The sequence below is a fragment of the Gavialis gangeticus genome, unplaced genomic scaffold (genome assembly GCF_001723915.1).
Source record: "Gavialis gangeticus isolate Ggan-Ray unplaced genomic scaffold, GavGan_comp1, whole genome shotgun sequence".
NCBI lineage: Eukaryota > Metazoa > Chordata > Crocodylia > Gavialidae > Gavialis > Gavialis gangeticus.
In genome coordinates this window covers 48,471,403-48,493,397 of record NW_017729004.1, presented here as the reverse complement: position 1 = coordinate 48,493,397, position 21,995 = coordinate 48,471,403, and the positions used below count along the sequence as shown (strand labels likewise).

General features: G+C 43.2%; 1 protein-coding gene across 1 annotated transcript in view; it reads right to left on the bottom strand.

Annotated features, from left to right (window-relative positions):
* Positions 1-21,995, bottom strand: part of RSU1 (Ras suppressor protein 1) — a 205,236-nt gene that overhangs the window by 145,351 nt on the left and 37,890 nt on the right. The window contains exon 4 of the mRNA XM_019508345.1: positions 5,020-5,140. Within this exon, the coding sequence (XP_019363890.1) occupies positions 5,020-5,140 (121 nt within the window). The remainder of the gene's footprint in view (positions 1-5,019; positions 5,141-21,995) is intronic.

The following is a 21,995-nucleotide window of genomic DNA, read 5'->3' as shown; positions in this document are numbered from 1 at the left end:
AAGAACTGTGCCTGCCAACGTCCTTAGAACAACACAACTACAACCTATACTCACTATCGTAGTCCAGCACTTTACCTAGCCACTAGTATTCCTCTTCTCTCTCTTGCACAACAAGTGGAGGGGATGCAGGGTGGGAAATAACATCAAGGCATTCTGTCAAAATTAATACACCTCTCCTTTTAAATGTGCCTTATGCTGAAGAGCTCTGTGGATATGGATAGAAATCATATTTAATTTTTTTCCTGAAAACTGTTTTAATTTGTTTTGTGATTGGGAGCCACAGAGAGAAAAGCTAGGCATGCCAGGTCTTCAAGTTGGCTTTTGGACAGTAGAGAATGAAACTTAGCAGTAGCAGTGCCCACACTTTAGTCACAACTCTCTCCCGTTCACTCTTGAACTGCTTATTTTTGTTGGACATTTTGGCCACAGCTGCACATGGATAAAGTGGCTACATAGCCAAGATGTTTACAAGCATTTGGGGGAGGGAGAGGTTGCTTCCAGCTCCCACATCTCTTTCCACCCTTTATGGTCATACTTCAGAGGGTGGTTTTGAGTGCTTGGCATCCGTCTTGTTCTTAAGGGAAAAGTTCTGGCTTACACTAGTCTCTCCAAGTTTGTAGCCCTCCAGACTTCTACCCGACCCGCAGGCTATCCACTCTTCCTCCTTACCAACTTTAGTTTGCCTGCAGGGCCACAGGTCAATTTTCACAGAGGTGAGGCAAAATCGTAATGCTGCCCCCTTCCTTGCCTCCAACAATGTTGAGGGCATGCACTGTGGAATCATCATGCTCTACTACAGAAAGTATCCAGAAACCTGAGTCAATGGTGGCACAGGGATGGTGCCAACTACACCTATCTGTTTGTCCACGGGTTATCTGTTCCAGGTCAAAAAGGCTGGCAGGCAAGCAACTGATCTTCAGACTAGCTATGTTCAATTTACACCTCCAGTCAGCTATTCTCAGACTGGCCAAGTCTAATGACTGCTGAACTGTCCCTCTGCCTCTCTTAGCGCAGCCATAGAAGGATTCATGCCCTAAAATCAGAGACATGCTAGCTGCCCACTTCACCCAAGAGCCAGTAAGGAAAGTGTTTACAGAAACGTCTTGCCTCCAGAAAGGTAGTTTCTCCTCAAGTGGTTTTCTTCGTATCAAACTCCTAATCCCTCATGAGAGAACTGGTCTAAAGGCTCCTCTTCAAAATACTAAATTGTAGATATGTGCAGTCCTTACATTATAAACATAAAGGCTTTCAGCTTGTGTGCGATAACACTTGTACTGGGGCAGCACATCATTCTCTCATCACTTGCTCTTTCTTCCAAAAATTACTCTACCCATATTCCAAACATGTTAGAAATGGGCCCTGAATAAGTAAGCGAACAAATGGTGGTAGTGGGCAACTACTTTGTTGATGGTTCTGCCCTGAAGGTATCAGGTAAGGGCGGGAAAAAAAACACTTAGGAAAAATATTGAGAACTTGAGGTCAGTGGAGTGGGGGAAGGTGAAGGTTTTTGCTGAACAAAGGAAGGACCATCAGGATATTTTCTGTCATTAGTTTAGATTTAAGACACTGGTGGAAGGAAAGCCATAGGGGGTTATATCTAGATTATTTTGGAAACCAAAAGTATTTTCTCAAGCTGGAGGTTTTAAATACCTGTACAAAAAATAAAGCCAAGCAGTTTAGGCAAAGATATGAATCAAGTGGAAAGGAGTAGTCATGTCTTGGCTGTTCAGTTGTACTATGGGCTTCCACAAAGGAGTTTAGCTACAAGTCCCACAAAGCTTTTTCACTGATTTAATGGGTGAGAGGGGAAGGGGCAAATGAACTGGGCTTTTAAGAAACTGAGACATTTTTAGACAAAGTTATTTTGTAACTATTAATTTAAAAACATGCAAGGCATTCAGATATCATGGCAATGGACACCCAGGGTGCATCCACACATGCACTTGCAGCAGCTCAAACAGAAGTGACACAAATTTGAGTGGGAGCTATTTGCCTCAGTGCATGTGCCTGGACATGCACTTCGGTGTGGGGCAAACTGTGCCACTTAGGACAAAATAACCCTGCCTGACTTCCCAGATTTGCAGCCAAGGGGAGCTAGAGCTGGCCCCAGCAGTATAAAAACCCTGCCCTGTGCTGGCCCCAGCAGTATAAGAAAGCTGCTCTGGCAAGTAGCTTAGGGCTACTTGCTCTCAGGAGCTTCTGGGGTGTAGCCAATTGATACCTGGGGACACTGTCTTGTGCCAGCTAGACTGCTGAAGCAGCCCTGAGAGTTCTGACCCTTTACCCAGTCTGGCAGTGGGGGCTGCTGCCTAGCTGTGACCTGCTGCCACCTGCGACATGTGGCCCCAAGGCTGCACACCTGCCAGATCCAGATGGAGACTGCACAGGCATTAGAGGCATCTGCCCCTCTGGGCCAGCTGCCAGTGAGCTGTGCCTGCACAGTTGGCCTTTATGCAGCAGTAGTGTCATGTGTGCCACCGCCCAGCCATCTGGGCAGCTATCGTCCAGAAGATGTTCTCAGTGTGGTGGCCTGCTTTGAACTGTCAAAGCATGTCTTCCTGGCCGCAAGTGGCCGGGAGGTCAGCCACCTCCAGCTGGGTCCTGGGTGTCAGCTCTGAACTGGCTTCTCTGCCACTTGCCTCAGTAGCAGGAATCTTTGTAGATTTTGAATAGGGAACACCAAGTCTCCAATAAAAAAAATCCCCAAGTCACTCTGTAAAATACCCCAAAAATCTATGGTCTTCCAAAATTAGAACAAAAGACCGCTATACAGAGACAGAGGGAGATCAGATCAGTTGGGCAATGTTTTATTGATATATTTACAATTTTAAAGGTATGTGGAAGCCTACCAGTGCCTCTATCATAATAAAATACATTCTAAATAGCTATACAGTTTAGCATTTATTTTTGGCTTTTGCCATGGGGGGGGGGAAATCAGAGCTGCCCCTAACCCCTTCACTCATCAGGCTGCGCAGTGCTGAGCAGGATCCCCTACCTCACGCAGGGTGCAGCCTCCCTCTCCTCCCCACAGCTCACAGACTGCCCCCACACAGGGCCACAGCTCACCACAGCCCAGCTCAGAAAAGCACCACATGGTGCTGCACACTGTCAGGCAGCTGAGGCTCTCAATGGGGTTCGGCATTGCTCAGCCTGAGCGGCCCCAATCTGCCTGACAGCGCACGGTGCCACATGGCGCCCTGCTGAGCCAGGCTGCACGCCCCCGACGCAGCAGTGGCAGTGCGGGTACTAGGCAGCTGGGGCTGATCCCCACTGCCCCCCGCCACGTGGGGGTGTCTGTACCAAGAGGCACCGAGTGGCCCCGACAGCCGCTGCTGCAGCTGGTTAGTGCCGGGACACTGGGCAATCAGGAAGCTGGGGCTGGGTGGAGGAGCAACTGGGATGGCTGGGGGAGTGATCAGGAAGCTGGGGCCAGGTGGGGCCCGCCCCACGGTCCCCTGCCCCCTCCTGCAGCCCCGCCTCCCTCCCGCCACTTACTTGTCACAAAGCCCGAGTCCAGGTCCCTGCATGGGTGCTTGCCCTGCATGGGCAGGCAGCATGCTTCAGCACCAGGACAAGGGCCAGCCATAGAGACCAAGACTCCAGTTGCCTCAGGGCATGGTCTGGGACTGTGCCCTGCCCTGCTTTTTCCCCCCTAGGGTATTTTTGGCACCTAGATATCCAGGTATCAAATTTTTGTTCCTATGCTGCATATTTGCAGTGCAGGGAATGTATTTTTGTTCCCAGCGTGCATCTTGCAGCGTCTCAAAGGGGTTCGAGACACCACAAGAAACATGTGTGGGCTTGTGTGGATGTGCCCCCAGAATACAGATATACATCATACATAAAATATAAAACACATCACAAATGTTATACATAGAAGACAGCTTTTGGATTACTGTCTGCAAGACTGAAGTACAATAAAGCTCAACAAGCAAAAAAAAAAATATTTCTACTTCCAAACAAAGTATCAATGAAAGAAATGCAGGAATCACATATATTTAGAAGGCAAAGCCTGTCACTCATCTCATGCAGGAAGTGCCCAACTTTTCCTCCTCCCTATTGCTGTAGCATGACTTCTTTAATAAGTGCAGCCTAAACCATGAATTTAACCTTAGCCAAGTATTTGTGATATACTGGGAATTGTGTTTGTTTGAGCAAATATGTTGATTCTTGAGTCTCTTGGTTAATTCCAAGTCAGCAAAGGCTGCTGAGAATTAGTACCTACTCCACTAAGGTAGGCAACCAAAGACAAAGTCAGGAACAGAACCATCTTTGTTGCAGAGATGAAAAGATATATTTGCATGACAGCAGCCAATGACGCAGTTCAGTGATCAGTGTTTTGCAGAGTCATCTAAGTCAGGGAAGACATGGTCTGCACAGACAAAAAAAATTTATATCCTCTCTGACATACACACTTGTTTAATAACAGTTAATTATACAAGTGTTCCTGAATACAAAAAGATGTAAATTGACATGTTACATTTTTATCATTGCAGTCCTGTTGAAGAAAGAAAATAATAAAAATCATATACACTTAATGGAAGTTGCATCTCCTCAATCACAGAACTGATGCAACAAAATTAAAAGTTAATCAACACTGAAACTTAAGTATCGTATGGAGAACTTAAGGAGGAAAGGACACAGCAGTTCCTAGATCTTAACCAGTGACAATAAAATTAATAAATAGGAATAATAGTTAAGGAAACTACATTTGACACACACACGAAACAAAATTAAATTTGAATCCAACAAGTGGGTCACTATTAGTTACCAATACCATTGACTGCAGCACAATGTAATGGGAAAACAGTTATTTATTGCTCTGTTTTAATTAAATACAAGACCAGTATATTTTTCATGCACCAGTTTTTGAGACTAGATGATCAACTTGAGAGTTGCTCATGATAATTTCAGAGAAGGAGTTTTCTACGCAATAAAAGTTCTGACTGAGATGCAACTGCTATTAACTGATAACTTCTTGAATGTTCTATAGCTAATTTTTGCTTTAAAGATACGCACCCAAGATTCAGGTGTTTAAGTTTCTGAAGGCTGCTAATTTGAGTAGGAAGGTCCTCAATCTGGTTGTTGAAAAAGTTTAACACTTCTAAATTCTTCAGGTCCGCAATATTTGGTGGTACAGCTGCAAAAAGAAAAAAAAAGAAACAAGCTTGCTTCATTACGAGAGAAACTCATCTTAGCTAGACTAATCTCGGTAACTGCAGTCAAGTGAGCACTCCTCCAAGAGGGTAGAGCTAAGGGGCTCTGGTCCACAGTCCCAACACTGCGTATGTAGTTTATCTAACCTCTTTAATGCAAAAAGTACAAGTAGTTCTGTGGCCTAGAACAATGCTTAAGGTGATGCCAAAATACAAAACAATATTTCTACACACCAGTGCTCTCTGATGGCCTGTTGGTGCCTCTGTTTGCAATCTACTTTCAAAGCCACAGTTGGCACCAACCATTTTGGATTCATCAGAAAAAAAGATGTTGTTAGAAATTTTAAATACTTTGAGTAAAGAGTGCCACCGTGGAGCTAGTGACAATATGCTATGATCCCCAGCACATATTCATTTAATGGCATAATGCAATCTGATCTCTATTCTCAATGACTGAGTCTCCTACTCTGCCACACATGCATGGCAGGAGTGCGATGGGCAGGACCAGGGATTTAATAACAATTGCATCATTACTGTTTACCAGTGCAGGGGGAGCCCAGGATCATAAACATGCCAAGTATAAAGGAAAATCAAGGCATCAGGAGCTTTATAATTATTTTAAACCTGCTCTCCACTCATCCTGATCATAATCCTGGGCTTCCCCATCCACTGACAAATTGAAAGTTGCATGTCCAAAGCCCTCTACATGGGACCAACAATCAACTGATTGTTGGCCCTAGGGGGCTCATGGTCTTCCCCCCATGAGAACCCCACACCTGGCATCCCATCACCCCTGGGGGAGAGGCAGGGAAAGAATGGTACACACAACTGAGGTATCACAGCCCTCAGGACCCACTTGGGTGACAGGGTGCAAATAAACAGACAAAAAAAACCCCAACAGATGCAGCAGCTATGAGCCAGCTGTACTGCAGCTGCCTAAGGCACAGGGCTACCATGTTACACCTTTGATAACCACACTGCACATGCTGGCAACTCAAATATTTACCATAAAGTTCTGGGTCACTTCACTACAGTCAAATCAGAAGAATGGATAGTTTGGGTACTCAGAGCTAAATGACAGTTTTATTAAATGTCTGAGATAGCAACACAAACAAAAATCCATTCTGAGTGATGGTCCATTCTGCCTCCTGTTTAAATAATCTGAGTAGTCATCCATTTAATATTCAACTAAAACATGACAATTTAAGTTCAGCCCTAAATGATGAACTGCTCAGCCAAGCCAGTTTTTGATTTGCCTCCCATGAGTAAAGCATTTGTAATCAATACACACAAAAAGGTTATATCAGATTAGCAACAGATCAATACCTGGTTATTTTTAAGAAATATGAAAGGGATATTCTGAAGCACAATATGAATATGCTCATGCAGATAAAAGGTTAAAAAGCTGTACAGATTTAAGTCTCTTCTCTATGGGCTTAGACTAAAATTCAAGCACGCAGATGAAGTTTACACAAGAACTAGAGAAAAAGGGGTGACTAATCGCTTGCCCTGCAGCTTCTGACTTGTCTGATGTTCAGCACTGTACAGGGTCAACCTTGACATCAGGATGAGTGGAGAGCAGGTTTAAAATAATTAAAGATCTTGATGCCTTGATTTTCCTTTATACTTGGCATGAGGCAATCCTCCTCCAGCCTAAAAATTAAATTTTTACATTGCAGAACATTACAGTGCTACATTTACATGATTATAAGCACAATTACATTGCTTACAATAATAGAATCCTAACAAATATCCTAATTACAATTAACACCCTGGTAATGGCTACATTAATGGGAGGAGACACTTATCATGCTTTGTAAAAGAAATTATTAAAACAGGTCTACATATCAAAATATAACAACACAAAATTCTTACTAGTATATTTGATCCACCCCTACAGGCATATCCCATAGGGTCAACAGGAATTATGCAGGTGTTTAGAGAGGCAAATGCCCTTTTACTTTTTTGCTTTTAACTTGCTATGAAAGTTCAAATAAAAGGTTACTGATTTTTCGATGCTTCATAATACAAATGTTCCAAACATTAGAATACTGCAACGGAGCCATCATTATAATGTCTTTTACTATTCCTTTTTAACTCAATCTTTCTGTTGAATATTGAGATGATGGGTTGATACCAATAGTGATTTTTGTAAATCAGGGATATCTATGCTTGCACAGGATTAGGAAGCAGAAGTACTACAAAATAATGGCTTCAATTTAGCCACAAACCAAGAATAATGCAGACAGACAGAATGGAACCCTACCAAAGTTGCACTGCTGATGCAATTAAATCCTGGTCTGAAGGTATTGGTCTTTTTGACAGGATGAGAGATTATTTCACTTTCCTAGATAAATCAGTCCAATTTAACACCACAAATTATGCTAAATGTGATTTAGGCCTCGGTTATGGGGACACTGAAACATTAACCCTACATTCAGGATCCTTAACTTCTTCTAGCCAGCCAAAACTATTCTGAACTATTTAGAGAGAATAGCAGATTCTTGAGAATTACCATCAATTTAATTTGTAATCAGTTAGCAATACAAAAAACAAAACAAAGAACAGAAAAGGAGACAAAAACCAACCCCCTCCCCAAAATACAAAAAAATCCCCAAAAAGCAAAAAGACTTCTCTTCCATAGCACTCTGAAAGTTCTCTGAATGGGTCAGTCTTGTGAAGTTAACTTTAAAAGAAAAAATAATGAGATCATCTTAGCCTCATAAGTCAACAGCTTCACTGCTTCCAAATAAAATTCCTCTTTTGGTTCTGTCAGCAAGGGATAAGTTATAGTTTAGTCCTCAAGGAAGAACAGATCCAGTTTGCTTTCATCACTAATTTCCTACACATCCACATACAAGTGGGTAGTTTTTATTTTTCTAAAAACCTGACCTAAACAAGTGAAAAATATAATGTTTTTAGATTTTGAAATCCCCCCCCCAAAAAAAACAAAGCATTACAAAACTTAGGCACTACCTTTCATACCTCATAATTACGCACCATTAAAAATCTGCTTTTAGGAATGGGAAGGCAACAAAGCGAATGGGACCAACTAGGACCGGGGAAGATGATGGCCAAAAATCCACATAGGACAGAAAAGAGAGTCACAGAGTAAGACTTCTGAAGTGGGAACTTAGTTCATATAGCACCCACAGGTTACAAATACAAATGAACATAGCCAGCAGGACAGCATAAGAAGCATTAAGTTCTGTTTAGCTGGTTCCCATCCAGAACATCAGCAGCCACTGAAGTTGAAACAGATTTTAGGGGTTTTTGACTAGGGTAGCGTTTTGAGGGTCCCTGATGAAAAATAGAAATTTATGTAGCTGCACAGTACTCCCATATTGAAATACATTTGTACAGTTACAGCAAATTGGATTTTATATTGCAAATCATATTTAAGACACAGATATGCTTTATTTCCAAACACTTCCTCACATACCATTTTGAAAGCTGCCTGGATACGCTGATAGTGGGAGAGAACTAATATCCTAGCAACAGATTCAGATTAAATGCTATTCCTGTGGCTGCTGACAAAGGCACAACAGACCTTTGGAGTTTAGCATGTGCCTAGGTTAATTTAGGAGAAAACTTTTCCGTAGTAGCAAATTTTAGTCTCAGCTTCTTCAAGAGATGCCCATGGACCATAAAGACATATTTTGCCTCCAAACTTAGGTATCTTTAGCCTACACACTAGCTTTACACCAGGACAGAATTAGTGGACTTGAAAAGGCCACAACTATTGTTCAATGATAGTCTAGGAGGGATGAAGGGACATACTGCAATAGTTTACTTGGAGCTGCCTGTATCAGGCACCAGGTTCTTCACTGAAATTCCACGATTATATCCTGACATAGCCCCCCAGTCACATAGTAAATACTGGAATTAACGTTGAGAAAGACCTGACAATTTATATACAAGGGATGCAGAGTTCCATTCAAATCATCCTCTTGCATGATGAGCTGAGAGTGAACTGTCAGAGTCCTGGTTACATTCGGCCCACATATTTACAACAAGATCCATGATGTCTTTAACAATCCTGTTATGAACATCTGCTGCCCAGTGTCATTAACAAGAACTAGAACTCCTCCTAAGCAAATACTGACACTATTAGGCAGCCCGCTGTCTCTGCATCCTCCTGGAGTTTCAGGTATGCCATGCTGCAAGGGTCCGTTCAGAAAAAGTGAAAACAATAGAAGAAACCAGAAGCAAGAGCAAGATTTCTTTCCATCAAGAACCTCATTCAATTGCTCAATATCTCAGCCATTACATGCTGTCACCACTTAAAGAAAACCAAAAGGAGAATCTGCAAGACTCCAAAAGGGCACAGTGAGGTTTCTTCAAATCAGGCAGTTTCTACTAAGTCTCACAGGTTTAGCTCCATACTATCAGAAGACAGACCAGAACCAAGCAATACAGAAGCACCAGCTCAAAAGCTCATTTCACAGTTGTTCAAATACCTCTGCCAAGAATCTAGAGTAACCCAGAGGATATCAGCATGAGCCAATGCCAAAACAGCCTCCATGCTTTGAGAAATTTGAAATGGGCTTCCAAGGGAGGCGGTACTCTCCCCTACTTTGTGGGTCTTTAAGAGAAGGCTGGATAGGCATCTAGCTGGGGTCATTTGACCCCAGCACTCTTTCCTGCCTAGGCAGGGGGTCAGACCTGACCATCTCTTGAGGTCCCTTCTGACCCTAGCATCGATGAATCTGTGAGGACTGGCTGACCTAGAAGAGCATGCTCAATACAGAGTTTGGGAACAGTCATTTGAGGCTAAACTCTTTGGATGTACAGAACAGTAACCCAAAACCTCTACACTGGTATTGTTCTCTAGCTGTGTTTAAAAAGAAACTAGACAAAAAGGTCGAATACTTCTGCCTATTAAGTATGAATGACTGCTTAATACAGTGCATCATTCATTAATGACATTTTAGTAATGATGTATTTGAATCAGTGACCATACTTGATCTGCATACTAAGGGATCATTTTCAAATGTTGTATCCAGAAACATAAATAAGAGCCTCAGATAATCAAACAAACTTGTTTTGCCTTCTGCATTTATTGAAACATGTTCAGAAAACGAACACATTCTTCCTATCTGACCTGTAAGAAAAGGATCCCTGGCCCATTACTCTTTTACTCTTGGAAAAAGATACGATAGTGTGGCCCCTAACAGACTCACTGGTTCAGAGGCATAAGCTTTCATAGCCAACAATCTACTTTGTCAGATGCTATGAATGGACTGGCAGAAAGATTAGATATGGAAGGGAAGAAAACAGGGGAAGAGGACACTGCCAAATAGGTTGATTAGATCAACTGAGGTACATCAATTGAGATGAGGTGGGGAAGACATCTGTATCTCCAGCAACTGACTATATAAAACTTTAATTCTCACAAAGCCACTGTGCCTTGCTACAGACAAAGATGCCAGTTATGTCCCTTCTTCAACATGGACCACATCATCATCACTAGATCAAGCAACACTCACCCGCCCCTCTACCAATGTCATAAATACCATAACTTAAGGTGCCACTCTGCTGCCTACAAGGAACAGATACGGCAATTCTTAAGTAAAAGGATGAATTGGCATTGATTTAAGATCAATTCCAGAAAAAACAGGAAAGCCCATAGCAGAACATCTACAGTACTGCCAACCTCACCATGTCACGAATCATGAGACAAACACTTAAACATTAAGACAGTTGGAATGTAAATCGCAAAATGCAATTTTTGAAGTGTGTATGGGCATGGGGGGGGGGGAGAGTTATTTGTAAAAGTGTGGGAGGCTGTAGGAATGTGTGTGCAGGGGGTGTGAAGCCCAGGAAGGGGATAAGGTCCACGCATACTCTGGCAAGATGTGGGGTAATGTGGGTCAGGAATGAGGGCAGCAGCAGGGCTGGGGGAGCCGTGGCTTGGGAATGAGAAGCAGACACACACAGACACGGGTTGCAGGCCTGTGCCCTCCTGCCTTTGCCCTGGGAGCCACGCAATGCTGCTGGGTGGGTAGGGGATGTGGCACAGCTCCTGGGGCAAAGGCAGAAGGGTGCAGCCAGCAGCTGCAGCCCACACAACCATGCCTCCCCCAAGGGTGCATGCAGCAGCGGGAAGCTGACCCCCACCCCCACACTCCTGGAAGTACTGCTCGCAGCTCCACTGCACAACCTGCCCTAGTCCCTAGCCCTCTCTCTCCCTCACTGTGGGGACCTTGATCTGCCTCACGCAGCCCCTTCCTTCTCCCTCAGCAGACTTACTGGCACAGCATTGCTCTACATGCACTAGAAGAAAAAATCCTGAGATTTGACCTCTCTATCTGGAGATCATGAGTTAGAATTAATTTGACTTGGAAATCAGGAATGTCGTGACTTTTCCGCGAGAGTTGGCATTATTGCATTTAACTTCCCTCAACATTCCAACACTGAGCTCAGAGGAGGTGTTCGTAACAGAACTTTAAGAGCCTATCTGAATGCAAAATTGTGGAACAAGAAGTCATCTGCAGACTCATGGTCTCAGCTGAGACTCCAGATTCTTACCCCATTACCTGGACTAGCTTTTTAAACCCTTGTCCCTCAATGCCTTAACTACCTTGTTTTGCCCTTTTGATCTCTTTAACTAAATGCAACACGGTGGTCTGTCCCCCTAAGAAGAGGCAGCCAGCCCTGTTAAGGGCACTCAGCTGTGAGCCTTCTGATCATGATGAAGTGTCCTACTGGGAGTTTAAAAACCCCAGAGAAGAGGGCTAAAACAGGACTGTGAAAGAAGCTTGAGAAAAGGAAGGAAGCAGTGACTACAGCTGCCTGATACAAGAGGAGACCAGGCTCCTATGCTGGGACCCAGAGACAAAAGGTTCCTCCCTGAATGCCTGGGACAGAGAAGAAGGGTTTTTGTTTCGTGGGCTTATTCTTTATTTTTTTTTGTTACCCAAGGATTATATCTGTTATGGGGACTAGCCAATAAGCTCATTAGGGGAGCAGAGTCATCTTCAGAAGCCAGAAGGTTAGAAAATGCTTGTACACTAACCTTCACCTCTCAGAAATAATCCTTCCCCCCCCCCCGCCCCATTACCCTTTACTTTAAAGAGGAGAGAGAGGGAGAAAGGAAGATGGGGTAAGATGGAAAAAGTAGAGAAAAAAACCCAACAACAAAGAAGGGGGGTTGTTACTGAGTAAAGAAGTTAAGGTGAAGAAGCATTTTCTGATTTCTTTTGATTAAAAGAAAATTAATTCTTGACAGTGCTACCTTTCACTGGTATCTAGATATTTTATTTAACTCATTGTGGTAGTGTCAGAGCATGTTATAGGAATGAGAGAAAAAAAGTCGTGTGTGATCATTGTGGTCTCTCTCTCTACTCCTATAGAGATCTACATAGGTGCTTCAATTTAATTTTTGAGCAGTCCCACTAAAGTCAAGACAACTCCTCAGCCACTAAAAATTAAGCATAAATCCTGTATGCAAGATAAGGGCCTTAATTTAGTTTTCATACTGGCAAGTCTCAATCTTCTGTGTACATGTAACATTTCAAATATTAATGAACTTTCAAATAAATCCTTTTTTAAAAATTGTATATAAACTTGCAGAGAGCGGCTGCTGTTCTTACCACAGCATGTCAGAATATCTCATATTTCTTAAGTCTAAAATTAAGGACTGTTTAGCATGTATGCAGACTTAAAAAAAATCCATACCCATATTTAAATCCATCTGTACTGGTGAAGGGATTTAGTAAGTGTATGCGTCTCAGTAAGAGGGGAAAAAGCTTTGTTACATAAACTACAAGACAAACATTCTGGATGAAGTTTATTTGGAATAGTCAAAGTTAAAGTACAAATATAATGCCTTGCTTCCTGAAAAATACTACTATTTGTCTACTTGCAGAACAACAAGAAACTAATTTTATTTTTTAGGAATCAATTAAAGATTTAAACCAAAGCCTAGAAAAATCTCCATGGCTTCAGCAAGCCTTGAAATCAGATCTGAAGCATAAATGGAAACATTTATATTAATTAATATTGTCTTCTTACTGCCATGATCTTTAGAAATATTTTTAAGCAAGCCATTTTTTCAAAATCATTCTTTAATTACTAATTAATTATATAGTACCAAGAATATGGCATTTAGTAGTATTCCAAGCCAAAGAGGTATTAAAGAAATGTTATAGAAATATTTACCCATAGAAGTAAAAAAAAAAAGGATCTGTTGTCAGAAAGATGTAGGTCTACATGCCAGTTTCACATTAACCCATTCTGTCTATACGCTGGTGTAGACTAATATAATTGTAGAAGTAACCCACTAACAATACTTTTGCAGCTGCTGTTCTTCCCATCAATTATGGATTAGAATTTTAGAAGTTGGCAACAGCAAGAAACAACTTTTATAGTAAATAAACCTATGACCCATCAACATGGGTTCAATCCTGCAACCCACTTATGATTCAGTTGGCTTCAAAAGGACTATTCAGAGCAAAGTTACACAATATAAGTGCCCATGACAGTATTTCTCTCACCCTGTGCCCATCCCGTCATTGTACTAAATCACTGATATGTCAAGTCCTAAACATATAAGCACCTTCTGTGCCAAGTCTACAGTATTCAAAACCTGGAATCCTGTTTAGGTTCATCTAACAAGGGTACTCTGTTACCGAGGGAGAGAAGCAATCCACTTCACAGAAATGAGAGAAAGAAATTAACAGAGGGAGAATAGCTATTTCCACTCCCCACCCCCTTCAGCTTCAAACATTGGTTGAGCACAGACAGCAGGCTTGGTGTTCAACAGAACAGAGTAAGGGACAGTCCCTGTCCCAAGAACACACCATTTAACATGCACAACACAGATGCAGACACCACTTTGTAATTTATACCACCAGAAAGGTGAAAGGGTAGTCACTATAATATTGAACATTTGCAAAAAGATCTTCCTGCCTCCTTAATCTTCAGCTCTTTATAGAAGCCAGTAGAATTGTTTATGCAATTGTCCGTGAGAAGCACTGCAGTTTCCAAAATGCTTTTAAGAACATATTTTCTAAATTACACTATAGTTCACTGATGTGCTGGTGTGCTAACAAAGCAATACATCAATAAACAGTTTTAATTTAGAAGCTTGGATCTAAGGAGAAATGCTGAGAGCATAGGAAAGTCAGGCAAGAGCCTGGGGATAAAGTGGCATCTAGTGAAGGACAGAAGAAAGGACGAAAAACATATTCTGCTCTGAGAAGAATGCTTAAGAAGTAGTTAGAATTTGAAGAGAAATGCTGGTGACCAGGGATGCTGAAAAAAGAAATTGCCAGTGTAGAAAGTACACTGTTTAATAGCAAAGGGCTGTAAATCTGATGCATGTTTTTTGGGGGGATATATAAAACCGTGCCCAAAAATCTGACATTTAAATTTACTGAAGAGATGAAACAAGGCTTCTGCCCAATACTGTAAGGGCTTCTTTAGTTTAGAAGCATTTTCATTTTTACTCTAGAACAGGGGTTTTCAACCTTTTTGGTTCAGTGTACCTCCAGCGGCCAGTCGAGAAGGCAAAAGTCCTCCCAACAGCTAGACAATTGTGGTGGGGGGCTCTCCCAGCAGCCGATCAGCAACCAGGGCGAGGAGGGGGAAGTGGCGGTGCAGTGGTGGCCCATCTGACAGGACTCCCAGCCACAGCAACTCATGAGGTACTGCCATCAGCTACGGGACTCCCAGTAGCAGCAGTGCATGGTGCACACCTGCAGCTGGAATCCCCATCAGCTGATGGGGCTCCCAGGCATGGGGGTGGGGGGAAGACCCTGCTATACATGCAAATTAAAGTTGGAAAAACAGCTATAAAAGTTATTATGCATTTTCTAGCTCTAACTTTATAGCTGGTTGGACTGTCTTAAGGAGTGACAGATAATTTGTACATGTAGCCAGTCTAAATAAATTGCTCAATTAACCAAGTAATTGCATAATACATGTAACATGTAGAGGGGACTTTTGAGAGAGAGTCTTTCCTATGGCTATATATGAAACTAATGAATTAGTTAAACATGCTAGCTGTAGATAAACCTGTGCTCATGTTAAAAAAATATTCTTATTTTGGGTTCAAACATAAGCTGAAAACCATTTTGTTCTTTTTTTCCAAAGATTAGCTCATGACATTGATGTTTAGTATATTTTCAATAAACCACACACTATTCTATACAGACAAATCACCCACAGAAATGAGAATAAACTGGAGACAAGCGTGTCAGGGTCTTGAGTGAATGATGAAGGTTATTTCTCATGGGTTAAGGTCATTACAGTTTCTTACTCAATCATTTACAAAAGCATAACTATAGGCAGTTACATATTTAACTCTGTGTTTGTGAATAGAATTTTGAACTATGAGTTAAGAACGTGAAACTATGGAGGTGTGAGAACAAGTGGTTCATAATGTTCATTTTGAATTACTAAACAGGGATATTGGGTATATCCCTGATATGCCAGTGAAGAATCTGATTGCACAGGACCTTGCTATTACACTGCAATTCAGTTCAACTGTATACTTCAAAGAACAAGCTCAAAAACTTTTTCTTTCAACAACACATATATAGACTGCTTTGCTTACACCTTTAAGAATTAAAGAACCAAACTGTACCCTGAACACCTGCCTAAGGCAGTGAATCCTAACCGAGAGCCCTCAATGTTCACTAAGGATAAGGTAAGGGAGTGTCTACAGAAGCTGCATATAAGCCTGGAAGAAGTCAGTTTTCCAGACCCCCTATGAAGGGTTCTCCACATGTGTGACCCATACTTACGTGTCCATAGCTGTACAGCTCTTCCAGAAGCCATACTGGTAATAGCTTCCAGGCTACTATTGATCCCAACTTTGTCCAAGAGCTGCAGGTTTTCTTATCCAAGGAACCATTCTATGGCGAATCAACTTAGTTTTCCTTTAAATTTATGTACAATTTAAAATCTGGATAATTTAGATTTACAACTTATTCTTCTGAACCTAGTACTCCTTTACACATGTACTATTCATCTGCTGCTTTTCCCCACAAGCTCCTGATTAAAGTCAAAATAAACATCTTTATAAATGTAAAAATTCACTACCATCTGTATCACATCAAAGGGTCAGGATTTTCATTTAGCAAGATTAACAAGCACAAAAGCCAACACCATATTTAACATGCAAATTCCAATAAAATCGAGGTATCACACACTTGGGTTTAGAATATAATTTTGTTCCCCTCTTCTCAGATTATCCCCCCTATATATGATATTTATAAAAATGAAGTTCCCTTTCAGGGACTTCAGTACCATAAATAAAACAGTCTTCTACAGAGCATATGACTAGGGATCCAGGGTTTTTGTTTCTTGTGGAAAAATGCAATTTTCCCCTTTAAAGAAAGAAAAATCCAAGAAACTGTGGGTTTCTCCTTGCATGTCCCCCCCGCCATGACGCTAGGGGAAGCAGGAGGAGGGCAATCAGATAGTGGGTGCCACATGCATGTATGCACACATGGGCATAACAGGCAGGCAGCGTCAGGGACAGCAGCTCCCACAGCTCCCTGAAGATAAGTCTATGGAGGTGGAGAGGCACAGGTGATGCATCAGAGGAGCATGGCGGGGGGGACATGCCCCTCAGATTTCTGCACCCTCAGTGTGGCATAAGGCTGCAGCCTGGCTAGACTGGCACTAGGCAGGAGCTGCCTCCAAGACCAAGTGGGCAGGAGTGGGCATGGGATATCAGAGCAAGGCAGGAAGGCTCGGTGTTGCTGCTGCTGCTGCCAAGAGCACCATGCCATCGTGGCAAAGCACCCCTGTCTGCCCGGCAGCTGGGGGACACAACTCCATGTTGCTACCACCACCAGGGTGCCTCACCTTGGTGGCCATGGCGGTGCCGTGCTCCCTCCCACGCTAGGGCCTGCCTACTGGGCCATGGAGGCAGGTCCTGCCCAGTGCCAGTACAGTGAAGCTACAGCCCTGTGCCCTACCCGCAGCACACACCCCCTGCCCCACACACTGGGAGGCTGGGGTACCAACATGGCTGGAGGGGTGGGGGACTGTGGGTAGGGAGTAAGGGACACCAACAGGCCTGGGGGTGGGGCTACGGTTTGGGAGTGAGGAGCAACAGCATAGACAGGGGCTGGGCACTGGCATATCAGGGCCGCTCAGCACCAGAAAACAGCAGGGGGGCAACCGCAGCTAGACCGACACCATGGTGAATGAAGTGGGAGCTCTGATTTTGCATAATGAAAAAAAACAAAAATCAAATGCTAAAATATACAGGTATTTAGAATTTATTTTATTTTAATAACTGAGGCACTGGTAGGCTTCCAAATTGCCTTAAAATGCAAATATCACTAAAACAGTGTTCAACTCATACCTATAACCTCTCTCCCCCTCTCAAAGCATTTTATTTTAATCATGGAAAAAACACAGATTTAGGGTTTTATAAAATCAGAGCATTTTGAATTTGGCAGAGAAACCAGGATCCCTGCTTATATTGTTTTGCTACCCCAGAGGTCCCAAACAAGGCTGAGCCCCTTGCCACTACAGTGCCAAGTGTAAGTAGCCAAAGTCTTTGCCTACATTTAGAATTTGCTTGAGTTTCAGCCATTAGAAAGAGATCTTGAATAGAACTTGAAGCTCATAACTCCATCAAACAATTGCAAGGCACATCTGATAAGTTTAGATGTGGGTAGTATATAGCCTTGAGAATTATACAGTTATGCACTTGTGCAACTTTGTGCATAAAAGATAGGGCTGCACAAAAGTGCAAAATTTAACCCCAGCTGGATCTATGCCTCCACCTCTGTGGGGCTCCCAGCACTCCAGCTGGAGCCCCAAGGGCAGGGGCGCGTAACTTAACAGCTGGTCAGTGAGGAGGGGAGCTCCTGCCTCCAGAAGGGGAGAAAGGCGTGTATGAGCTGTGTACCATTGGGCCAGGCTGGCCAGCTCCATCACCCCACACTGGAGTGATGGAAGCCCCATGTGGATGCATGGAACCAGCCTGGCCCAATGGCACACGGCTCCCGCCTCCAATGCCACGAGCCTGACATGCTGGCATGAAGCCAGCCCAGTCTGAAGTCACATGCCAGCAGGCTGGGCTGGCTCTGTGCCACCATGTGCAGCCCCCCGGGACTTAGCTGGAGCTGCGCACACTACCGGGGGCTCTGCCTGCCACAGCCATGAGCACCCCAACGAGGGCCCCCCCACCTGCTGCTGCTGAGTCACCGGCAGCAGGGGCTGTGCACCATGTGGGGGGAGGGAGATGTGTGGCAGGGGGGCCCTCCCCCCACAAACCCCACACACTCTCATACCCACACCCCACACACACTCCCCTACACTTCTTCACAATCCTCTCCACAAACCCCACACCTCTTCACAGCCCCCACACCCCCCCACAGCCCTTACCTTCACAACCCCCGCAAAATTTCCCTACACACACCTCCCAACCATACTAAGTACCTGTATATATTTTTAAAGAAAATTCAAAACACTGTTATATTTAGTTTAATTTGTAAAAATAGTAAATAATTGGGCATAATTTTGAATTTTTCTGCGCATAATTCCCTGGGTTGTAGCAGTAGTTAGAAAGACATGCACACTCAGAGGTAGCCTTCCAATTTCAGAAAGACCAGAAAGCACATTTATTATGGACGCAAGAGACCAGAGATGAAGAAGAGATTGAAAAAATAGGGCCAGGAACAGTGAGAGTGATGTCAAGGGCAATAGCAGCTAGGAAAGGATGGAATTGAAGATAGAGGAATAATGGACAGCAGGCAAAAGCTTTTGCATTAGGAGGAGGAGGTGGTGCTGAAAACATATACAGAATGGCTGTAATAGCTGAGGAGAATTCAACTGTATTACGAATCAGGTAAGCAGGAAAGGAGAAGGCAGATATTAATAGTGATGACAAGCTATTGAAGGCTGACGCAAAAAGTAATGTTCAAGCAGACTAGGTGGCAGCAAGAGTAAGAAGCTGAACATGGAGGCATTAAAGAGGTAACAGTGTTTGATGATGAGGAGAGAAAATAATTGTGACCGACAAAGCAGATCCTCAGTTAGATTAAATTATCTCTTGAGGTCCATTCCAGCCTTACTTCCCTTTGAAACGATTAAGGGAGGGCTGAAATTCAAAAGTAGAGGGAAGAACAAGAAGCAGAAACCTATTAGGTCAGGTGGGACAACCAACACAGGAGCTGAAATCGCAGACAATGAGGCTGGAGAAAAGTAAGGAGGAAGGAGGTTGGGGAAAAGCAAGTGACAGTACACATAAGGTACCTGAAGGAAAGAAATCATAGTGACTGATGTTCCCTGAAGGGAAGTTTCAGAAGCTGAAAAGGAGAACCTCTAAAAACTCTACCTCAGTTCTGACAAGAAGTAATCGGGCAGCAAGGGAACAGGCATAAGAGCAGTAGCATGAAAGGAAAGATCCACACTGCAGAGCACGCCAGGAAATCAAAGGGAGTAATATAAGGGAAATGGACAGCAGAGAATTTTGAGACACAGAACAAGAATGCAGCAAGGTTGGAAGTGAGATATAATCTTGGCAGTTACAGTGATAGGGCAGGGAGATGACAAAGCAGCAGCAACAGTTTGTTTCACTGTCCAAAAGTGAAATAATGCTTTAATAAATTCCTGCTGTCTACACAATGGTTTACTTCTCTTTCAGAAAAATCTGATGTTAAAGGTATCTAAACAGTGACCTCTAATGGACAAATCAGGTATTACTTGCATTTAAACAAGGGAAAATTCTTAGATTCCAAAGATCACCAGAAAGTGGCACAAAACTGAAAGTGCAAACCAAACTAACAAATAAGTCTGCCCCCCAGCTGTGCTATCAAGTTTTACAGCATTTTCCTGTCAGATGTTTCAACAAGAGGGCTTTGATCCCTTGGAAAATGTGTGCGCTTTATGTGACTGTTAAGAGTTAATGTTAGGATGTCAAATTACTCTGAAAGTAAAATTATTCTGTTCAAAACTAGACACTGAAGAGTCGGCAGCAGTGGTCCCCAGCAGCTGTTCTGCAATAGAAAATAACAGCACAGGTCCTAACCATACCCAGACATATGCCCAATCTATGGCTGTGAAAACTATACCAGTATTTATCCAAGATGGAAGCGTTTCCTGGATTCGAGTCCCACCTGGATTTTAGACCTTTTGCAGTGGCCTAGCAATATTGAAGGAACCACAGTAAATCTTTGCAATCTAATCACACAGGCTCCAGATATGCCCCAAAAGGTGTCTCTCTCTTTAGTCTACAGAATAGGTGCGTTAGCATCTTGTCATTACAAAAACTGCATGCTAAAAAAACTAGACTCTCAATCCTCTTTTCAAATCATTTCAGTCTTTGCTGATACTTGCTTCTTAGATTTCCAAGCAGACTGCCTTCCCCATTCTAACCTCGAACTCTTTCTTTTGAAAGTCCACCCAGCTTGAAAGACAAGACATCCTGGTCTCATGGATTCTGATGCTTTGCCCAATGGTTATTATTGCAAAAGATGTTTGAAATTAGTCAAAATCCAGTGCTAACAACTCATACAGGCAAACACTGCTATCCCCTCAAGCTTCATGCTGTTCCGGAATGCTGGGCATTTAATGAATCAGTAGGAGTACAAACAGACCTCTATTTGTCCTGGGAGAAGCCATTTCCTCCCAAGACAAAAGATGTCCATGTCTGCTCTCTCAGGATAAACTCTGAAATGATTCATGGGACAAAAAACACTAACATGTTGTCTCGGGACATCACGAAGTGCATATGAACAGTACTCCTGGGTTTAAATCATTGAATCAATTTGCAAAGTGGCAGTGCATTTAGCTCTAAAACTCCAACTGCAAGACCTGCATGTATACACACCAATCTTAAGACTTTTCTATTCTAGGACAAACAGGAACCACTGGTCTCATGACAAACGCAATGTCTGTTCCTAGTCCAACTCACAAGCATATCTATGCCAAGGAGCATGCACATGACACACTCTCCATACATAGTCAACTTAAAAAGGGACAGTACTACGTGACCTCTTGTCCAAGGGCAATTTTTAGAAGGATACTGGGCTATCCTGGATATAGACAAACATACACTTGGAGCTGTCATAAGGGGGGAAAAACTCTTGTTCTGAACTGTGCAGCAGCTGTTACATTCCAACTGTTATTGATGGATAAGCCTATGCAGGTGGATACTGGTAGACCCCACCTGTCAGACAATGAAAGGAGCCAGCCACGAGTAGTCAGCTTTTTCATATTATGACATGCAAGGACACTTGGCAGCCACCTCCCCCACCAAGCATGGGGGTGCCACCTCTGGGAAACCAGAGTTTCCAGCTAGAATAAGGGGATCTGGGTGGGGTGGCAGGCCTGTACTCTGCCCCTTCATCCACCCTTGCCTTAGGAATAGGGGGTCACTGTGGGGCTCTGCCCCTCCCCTCCCTTTTGTTGGTAACTTTACATCTTTCCCACCTCACCATGGATCCAGTGCAGCAATTGGCCCTGGTGGACTCAGGTGTCTCACACAACTTCATGGACATTGCTTTTACCAAGGTAAGATGCAACCTAGTTGAGGCATAGGACCAGTCTGGTAGTGATTGGGTCAATTGACAGCACCCTACTCACCTGAGGTCCAATATCCTTGGAAACTGTCCCCTTCACTTTCTATCGCATTTCTATGACATTAGGAATCCCTTGGCTGATCCTCCACAACTTGTTTATCAACTGGCAGTGTGAAACCAATTTAATACCAACTACTGCCAGAAACCTTGTATGCCACAACCAAGCCCATTGTTCTGCCCATCCCACCACCTTGCCTAGGGGCATGCTGCACACCCCAGACTTCAGGAGCAGCAGTAGCTGAGTCCTTCATTCCCAGGAAGTAAGGCCTACACCAGTGAAGACACC